The sequence below is a fragment of the Lactuca sativa genome, chromosome 1, assembly GCF_002870075.4.
Source record: "Lactuca sativa cultivar Salinas chromosome 1, Lsat_Salinas_v11, whole genome shotgun sequence".
In the NCBI taxonomy this organism is placed as follows: Eukaryota; Viridiplantae; Streptophyta; class Magnoliopsida; order Asterales; family Asteraceae; genus Lactuca; species Lactuca sativa.
The window spans coordinates 117,219,117-117,227,413 of record NC_056623.2 but is presented as its reverse complement, the minus strand read 5'-3'; the positions used below and the strand labels follow the sequence as shown (position 1 = coordinate 117,227,413).

General features: G+C 36.7%; 1 protein-coding gene across 3 annotated transcripts; it reads left to right on the top strand.

The window, feature by feature from the left end:
• The first annotated feature begins 4,147 nt into the window (after window positions 1–4,147).
• LOC111917838 (receptor-like protein kinase HERK 1) lies at window positions 4,148–7,914 on the top strand. Of its 3 annotated transcripts, none has more exons than XR_006192081.2 (3): window positions 4,148–5,154; window positions 5,413–6,368; window positions 6,754–7,914. XR_006192081.2 is itself a non-coding variant. In XM_023913485.3 (3 exons), exons 1-3 carry the CDS (start codon window positions 4,219–4,221, stop codon window positions 5,844–5,846), a joined length of 1,140 nt encoding a protein of 379 aa, XP_023769253.1. In that variant the 5' UTR covers window positions 4,148–4,218; the 3' UTR covers window positions 5,847–7,912. The 3 variants fall into 3 exon arrangements, 2 of the variants coding, with proteins under 2 accessions (XP_023769253.1, XP_023769248.1); XM_023913485.3 differs by having other exon boundaries at window positions 5,413–5,583; window positions 5,814–7,912; XM_023913480.3 differs by having other exon boundaries at window positions 5,413–7,913.
• The last annotated feature ends 383 nt before the right edge of the window (window positions 7,915–8,297 follow it).

Sequence of the window (8,297 nt, the reverse complement as noted above, 5' to 3'; positions counted from 1 at the left end):
GATATCCACCTCAAGGCGACAATCAGGTCCTTGACCCCATCAAATTTCGGGGTCTCCATGTTACTGAACTCCTGATACTATATCAATCCTCTTCCCTAAAGTCCTACAACAATGATGGTTGTAGTGGCTGAGGCAATGGCGACCTCAGTGGCGGAAGCATAACGCTCCTCAAACATCTCAATCAAAATGGTCTTAACATACCCAGACACCTCTGGAATCGCCTCTCTGACTTCCAAAGTCACTTAATTAGTCATCAATTCTTGGATCCCATCATCACTCAATTGTGGCCTCTCTGAAGCATCAACACCCGAACCAGATCCTTTCATAACCACCATACTGAAAATAAACTCAGAACACGTCATAAAATCACATTATATCATAACACACCACTACTCAACCACTCATTCCTAGGAACTTGGTAAAAAGGTCAACAGTCAGTGTCAACAGTCAAAAACCAACTCAGATGGCCACCATGGCGTGGCCAAGCATCTGCCACGTCGTGGCAGTCTCACGACAAAATAGTCGCGAGAAACCCCTTTCACCATGATGTGGTGAGCACGTTGTCATGTCGTGGGAACTGTTCCAAGACAACTTAATGGATTAATCCCTTAATCCATTACGCCACTAACATAACTCTTCTATAAGGCTTCCTTACACCCAAATATCTCATAAAAATCCTTGATTTATGGACATGCATGTCCAACCCATGTCTTGAACTCTAATTAGGTCAAAATGGAGAAAATGAGGTCAAAACTTCATGTATGGGACCAAAGCTCTATAAAAATCCAAATATGAAACATGAAACCACAAAGGAACCTCAAGGATCCATAAAGCTGCCATCTTTATGGAATCCATCCACTCAAACCACCTTAAACATGAAGAAAAGTGCATAAAATCTTATATCTAAAAGGATAGCACATAAAGGTAGAAACCTAAGGACTTATAAAAGTCTAGAATGTATACAAGGAGGTGATGAGGAGGTTTGATTACTGAATAAGAATACCTTCTTCTTCTTCTTCTTCTTCAATACCACTAAAAACCACTAAAAAGCCTTAAGATGTCAACAATGGATGCTAGGGTTGCTTTAGGTCGAATAGGAGGTGATAGGGGCTGAGGGTGAGAAAACCATAGCCATCACATCCCTTAAATAGAGCTTAAAACACGAAAAATTTAGGGTTTACATGTCGACCATTGCCACGTCGTGGCATGGACCTTGCGATGTCGTGGCGTCCAAAATGATGTGTGTACTCAACGGATGAGGCCACACTGTGGTGCCTTTCCCACCACGTCATGGCCACCCAAAACCTCAAAATTTAAAGTCTCACATGTCATGAACTCAAAGGAAGCATATACCTTGGAACTAGTGTTACATCAGTCCAATCCAGTTTCAACCCGTTCAGTTCACTCCCGTCCAATTTTGTCCCACATACCAAATGCTTTAATTTTCTGCAATATAATGGGTGTCACCCGTTATATTCTTGTTTGGTACTGTAGTTTGTAGTTTACTAAAACACTATATATATTCTTCAAATACATAAGTTTTTTTGGTTATTAATTTGTTATTAGATGCAAAAGGTCGCCCATAAAATGACCAATTTTCCCTTCACAGAGATTGTCTACACTAGTTTGTTATATTTAATGCACTTGTAACTTAAATTTTTTTATTTTATTATATTTGATCGGAAATTTTTTTGGTTGCAACTAGTACAATACATTCATGCGTCCGCCCTTAACTACAAGGTTCCTTGGGATCGTTTTTTTAGCTTCAAAAATGTTTTTTTTTTTGACAAAAGTGTTTATTGATTTATGGTGATAACAAAAAATGTTTTTCAAAAAGTCTTCGGATTAGTTTTTGTGGTGACAAAAAAAAACTTTTTAACTATAAAATGATTAAAAAAACATGGAAAAGAATAAAATAAAATAATAAGAGAGTTCATTAAGAACGGTATGAGCATCTAAGCACTTTAAAAATTATGAATTCTTAACTTGATGAAACCTCATTTTTAAAGGATATCAATAAGTCACTTTAAAAAATATTTATGCAACAGTCAAATATTTTTTTAATTTATTGGCTTTTTAAAATACCAATAATCAATAAATTATTTTAAAAAAATCCACAAACACCCCTATATTTTTATTATTATCGAGGTTAATGTTAATTAATTAAATGAATTTTTATGCTAGTGATATATAAAGAGCAAATCAAATCAACCAATGGCCCTCCTAAATTGTTTTTTCCCATCACTATCACTAGCACTCTATCTTTCTCTAGCAATGGGTTCCACGGCTAAGGCCATCTCCATTAGTACAAAAAGCATTTGTTGATGCGGTTAAAATGATTAAATGATGTGAGTATTGAACCGCACCAAAAAATATCGCATCAAAAAATACCCTTATTTAATGATGCGGTTCCAAAACCGCACCAAAAAATACTCAAAACCGCCTCAAAAAATAGCCAAAATCGCACCAAAAAATAGGCCAAACCGCCTCAAAAAATAGCCAAAATCGCACTAAAAAATAGCCAAAACCGCCTCAAAAAATAGCTAGCTAAAACCACCCCAATTAACAGGTCCGCCATTGATGCACACCACGCTACTTATGAAGATTCATTTTCTTGTATTTAGGTATTTTCGTCGAGTGTTTTTCAATTAAAGGTTAATCGTAATTTCTTTTCTACAAAAGGGGTGGTTTCAATCTCTGCAATTTCGTTTTCTCTACCAATTAAAAATCTGTTCTTGGGAAATTACATTTCATCGATGGTGTCTTCAATTTCTTTTTCAACATCTTAAAACTCACTTTGCACAAACTATGTCCATATCCGTTGATTGAAAGTCATTGAAGCAAACATCATAAGTCTTTGAATCCTTTTTTGGAGATATATCACGGAAGAAAATGCATATGCAGAGATTCAGAACAAGAGAAAACATCATTAAAACTTAAAATAGGACATCAATTTACAATTAATAAGAGAAAAACGGAGGCACAAATGCCGTTAATGAAAAAATGATAAATAATGGACATACCTGACATGCGTTTTCAAGCATTGAATCGACAAATCTATAATTATGAGAAGAAGTGCATCTCTAACTTTATATAAAAGAGGGAAGATTGAATGAAAATTTTGAACGAAATTTGGAATGATCTAGCGCGAAATGAAAAAATTCGAATGAAATTTTTAGAGGAAAGATTAATAGTGCGGTTCATATTTTTTAGTGCGAATTGTTTTTTTGGTGCGAATTGTTTTTTTGGTGCGTTTCAATGTTTTTTAGTGCGAATTTCTTTTAATGCGGTTGTAATTATTTATTGGGGCGGCTTCCACATGATTTTTTGGTGCGGTTTCGGAAAACCGCATCAGAAAATGCTTTAATTGTGTGATTTTGGGAAACCGCACTAACAAAGCTATTTTATAGTGCGATTCTTTTATTTTTTAATGTTATAGATATTTAATAAGGCGGTTTTTAGAATGGACCGCCTCAAAAAATAAAAACTACTCGCACTATTAAACGACTTGTGTATTAGTATATACTCTCCACGACAACGGTCGTGGAGAGCTTCCAGATCGATCACCACCACCCACCACAAAGCCATGGAGTACCCTCCACGACCACGAACAGGAGAACGAAGAGAGAGAGAGAGAGAGAGAGAGAGAGAGATAGAGAGAGAAGAAGAAGCCTGATTGGGCGTTGTCGTTCGTCTTCCCCACCACAAACCACCACGAAAACGCCCAACCATGGTAGGCCGGGTGGTGTGCACGAACAACGCTCGTGGCCATGTAGACCACGAGCCTCTTCGTCGTTGGTATACCAGAAGGCCTAAAAACGAAGAAAAAAAAAGCTGCCCTTATCGATTTAGATGACCATGATGAAACATCGCCGTCACCGTCTAATCCCTGCAGTGGAATGAGGCTGTGTTTTTGTAGATTCTCCAGAATTCCACTGGCGAAGGGGTGGGTCACCTGATATACACAGGGAAAGATGAAATGTGAAGCGATGGACTGTATATGAATTATTAGCGAGGCTTAAAGTGGCTTTTTTTGTCATTTGGCTTTCTGTTCCACTGAGATGCAACCTTTTGGTAGTAAAGCGCCAAACGCATCTTTAAAGTGGATTGTTGCTTTATGTTCTATTAAAAAAAAATAAAACCATAATCAATGAGGTACACTGCTACGCCCCAACCACTGGTGCTTTAACCCTACATCATCACCAATATCAACAGACAATGACTTCTCGAGTTGTAAACCTTGAAAATTATGTAATTCCACTGGAGGAGATCAACCGTGCCACTGAAAACTTCAGTTCCCAAAGATTCATTGGATGCGGTGGATTTGGTAAAGTCTACAAAGGAAAACTGTCTGAACGCTGGGAGAATCTCACAGTTGCTATCAAACGCCTAGATCACGATAGCTATCAAGGAGAGATTGAGTTCCGCAACGAGCTTGAGATGTTTTCCAGATTCCATCATGAAAACATCATCTCTTTCATTGGGTATTGTAATGAAAGCAATGAGATGATTATAGTCTATAAATATGCTATCAATGGAAGCATTGATTATCATCTCCAAGACCCAGATAAGAGGCGTAGCATAACGTGGAAACATCGCTTGAAGATTTGCATAGGGGCAGCAAGGGGGCTCGATTACCTTCACTGGGGTCTTAAGGAGCACCAAAGAGTTATACACCGAGACATAAAGAGTGCTAACATATTGTTAGATGAAAATTTGGTTGCAAAAGTTTGTGATTTCGGTTTGTCAAAATTGGGTACCAAAAATCAGCCAAATACCCAACAGTACACTAACACCAAGGTTGCGGGGACTCACTTTTATCTGGATCCCACCTACCAAGAAAGTGGCATCCTCAGCAAAGAATCAGATGTATACTCATTTGGGGTGGTATTGTTTGAAATCCTGAGTGGGATGTTGGTTTATTCTAAAAGGAACATTGGAGATGATAGACCTCGTGCTCTGATGAATTTTGTGCGACGATACCATGAAAACGAACCAGAAAAGTTAATCGATCCCTATATAAGTGATCAGATTGACAATCGTTCTTTTAATACCTTTATACAGATTGCATATCAATGCATTAGTTTAAATTTAAAGGAACGTCCTCGGACAAACACCATCCTCCAGAGGATTGAAGAAGCATTGAGTATTCAAGTAAGTATTTTCTTTCATTTTTATATCTGGTTTCATACTGTCGTGTATCATAAATCGTGATAAATTTCCCTAATCTTTTTGGTCATTGTCATTGTTTGCTTTTAAGCAACCGAGATAAAGTTAGAGATAGTTTGGGTCCATTGTGTTAATGATCTTTCTAGTTTATGCATCTGTTGTATAACTATCAACCTTTATTTGTTTGATTCTCGAGTTGGGTTTTACACTGTTGATATGATATGAGTTTGAATGTTGCTGCAGGAGAATGTTGATGCCCTTATCGCGTGTGCAACAGCAGACAGGGGATTCAATCATGGCATACCTGTTGCAGCTTCTACCATATACAAATGCCTTCTCCATTGGAAATATCTTGAAGCTGAAAAAACCAACATCTTTGAACGACTTATTCAGATTTATATTTCAGCAATTGAGGTACTTGGTCCAGTAATGAAAAAACAAAGCACTATGTAGAAATCAAGTTAACTCAACTATTCATTAACCTTTTACGTTTAATCTTATCTAGTCATGTTGACTCTAAGAAAGATACCAAGTCTTTGTTTGGAGTTAATTAGTTATTCATTGATTTGTTTCTTAAAATTAAAAGATGAAAATATTTGTCGGATAATTTCCACTATAATGATGGTTCACCTTATTTCACGTAGGCGTTTGATAGCAACTGTGAGATTTGTATCTAGTCATGTTGACTCTAAGAAAGATACCAACTATTCACTATAAGGCTACTCGGTATGGGGGTAGTTTCACGCGTCTTGGGCTGAGGTGGCAACCTCTCCCACGCGTGAACACCGCCCCGAAGTCCGGTGGGCTGCGTGTGGCGTGAGGCGGAAGACGGACGAAGACAAGGTGGTTGATTGGGCAATTGATTTTCGAACGTTATATGACCGTTTAAATAAAATAAAAAAAAACTTTTTTTTAATTTTTTCAAATTCTCTATATATACATCTACTTTAACCACAATTTCCACTAAACCACACCCACATTTTTTCAAAACAAACACACACATTAAACCAAAAAATAGATAATTTTTACCTCCAATTCATTCGTCTTCCGATGATAACGATTCCGATGAAGATTTGATTTTGTATACATTGTTATCCGCGGCACGAGACGTGGTATGTGAAAGGGGCGAAAGTTCAAACGTCGACAAGAAGCATAGAAAATGGATCAACCGGGATCGAGAGGCGGCACATGAACTTTTGGTACGTGATTATTTTGCCGTTGATAATTTATATGATCTATCTAAATTCGAAGAATGTTTTCGTATTAGTAGAACTCTATTTTTACGTATAGCTAGAGATTTGGCACGTAATTATGAATTTTTTCAATTACAATGGGATGCTAGAGGTAAACACGGTTTTACTACAATACAAAAATGTACGGCCGCTCTTAGACAGTTGGGATATGGTATAACCGCAGACGCATCATATGATTATTTGAAAATGTCTGAGAGGACGGTTCAAGAATGTACATATTTATTTTGTGAGTATGTCATAGAGCTTTACCGTGACATATACTTGCGACATCCGACTAAAAGCGATGTCGAACAGTTGTATGTAGCGCATCAAATGAAACATGGTTTTCCAGGGATGCTTGGTAGCATTGATTGTACACATTGGGAGTGGGAAAATTGTCCCAACGCGTGGCGTGGCTAGTTCACGCGAGGTGATCATGGGGTGCCGACTGTTATTTTGGAGGCAGTGGTTTCAAATGACTTATGGTTTTGGCATGCATTCTTTGGTATGGCCGGGTCAAACAATGACTTGAATGTGCTCCAAGCGTCTCCGATATTTAACGATATTTTACAGGGCAAAGCACCAGAAATGTCATATGTTGTCAATAGAAATGAATACAAATATGGGTATTACCTAGGTGATGGGATATATCCAGAATACGCCACATTTGTCAAGTCATACACATTTCCGGCCGACAATAAATGGAAAATGTTCAAGTTAGCACAAGAATCTGCAAGGAAGGATGTAGAACGGGCGTTTGGAGTTCTCAAACAAAAGTGGCACATAATCAAACATCCGGCACGAACATGGGACAGAGAAAAATTGAGGACGGTGTTGACTGCTTGTGTTATTTTACATAACATTATAATAGAAGAAGAGGGTACGGCTATTTGCTCATATACCACAAACGATATATTTAACCCATCCTAGTAATACAAGTTGGCAGTCCGGCATACTTCTCAAGGGTTTTGGAAATACAAAATCATGAAAGACATCACAATCTACGACATGATTTGACCGAATACATATGGGAACAGCAATTTCAAGGGCAAAATGACGGTGAAGACGACGATGATGACGATGGTGACGATGGTGGCTACGAAGCGGATGATACTAGTGACGACAACGACGACGATTAGAATTTTTCTATGTTTTTTATGTTTTTTAATTTTTATTTTATTTAGACAATGTAATGTTATTTTTCTATGTTTTTTATGTTTTTTTAATTTTTATTTTATTTTGACAATGTAATGTTTAATTTTACTAGTTTAAGTTTTAAATTTCTATGTTTTAATTAATGAAATCTGCTCTTATTTTTTTATGTTTTAAAAAATTAATGTACGTTATAAATTATGCTTTTTAATTACTATAATGTTCAAAAAAATTTGTGGAGTGGTAACCATTTCTAGTCTTTAATGGGTTGGTGGTAGGTTGGGTGTGAAGTTGACATGGCGCACATGTGGCAGCACTTTTCTGGTGGGGTGGGTGTGACCATTCCCCATAGCCTAATGATGGTCCACCTCTCTCTCTCTCTCTCTCTCTCTCTCTCTCTCTCTCTCTCTCTCTCTCTCTCTCTATATATATATATATATATATATATATATATATATATATATATATATATATATATATATATATATATATATATATATATATATATATATATATATATATATATATATATATCCTAATTGGAATATGTTAAGTATTCACATATTTGCAAGTGCAATCACACCAAATTTCTTGTTGAGCACTTTGTGTAACACTCTTTTGTACAATGATAAAAGAAATCATGAATAACAAACAAACAACAAAATAGAATGCAAAAAACGCTTGCAAAACACCAATACCACATTTAAATCGTGGGAATGCATAAGATGTTATCTGTAACTCAGA

Bases quoted from the DNA above. Each gene is read 5' to 3' on its own strand.
- LOC111917838 (XM_023913480.3), top strand. From the start codon at position 4,219: ATGACTTCTCGAGTTGTAAACCTTGAAAATTATGTAATTCCACTGGAG. The intron at 5,155-5,412 runs GTAAGTATTTTC...ATGTTGCTGCAG, and splicing joins AAGAAGCATTGAGTATTCAA to GAGAATGTTGATGCCCTTAT.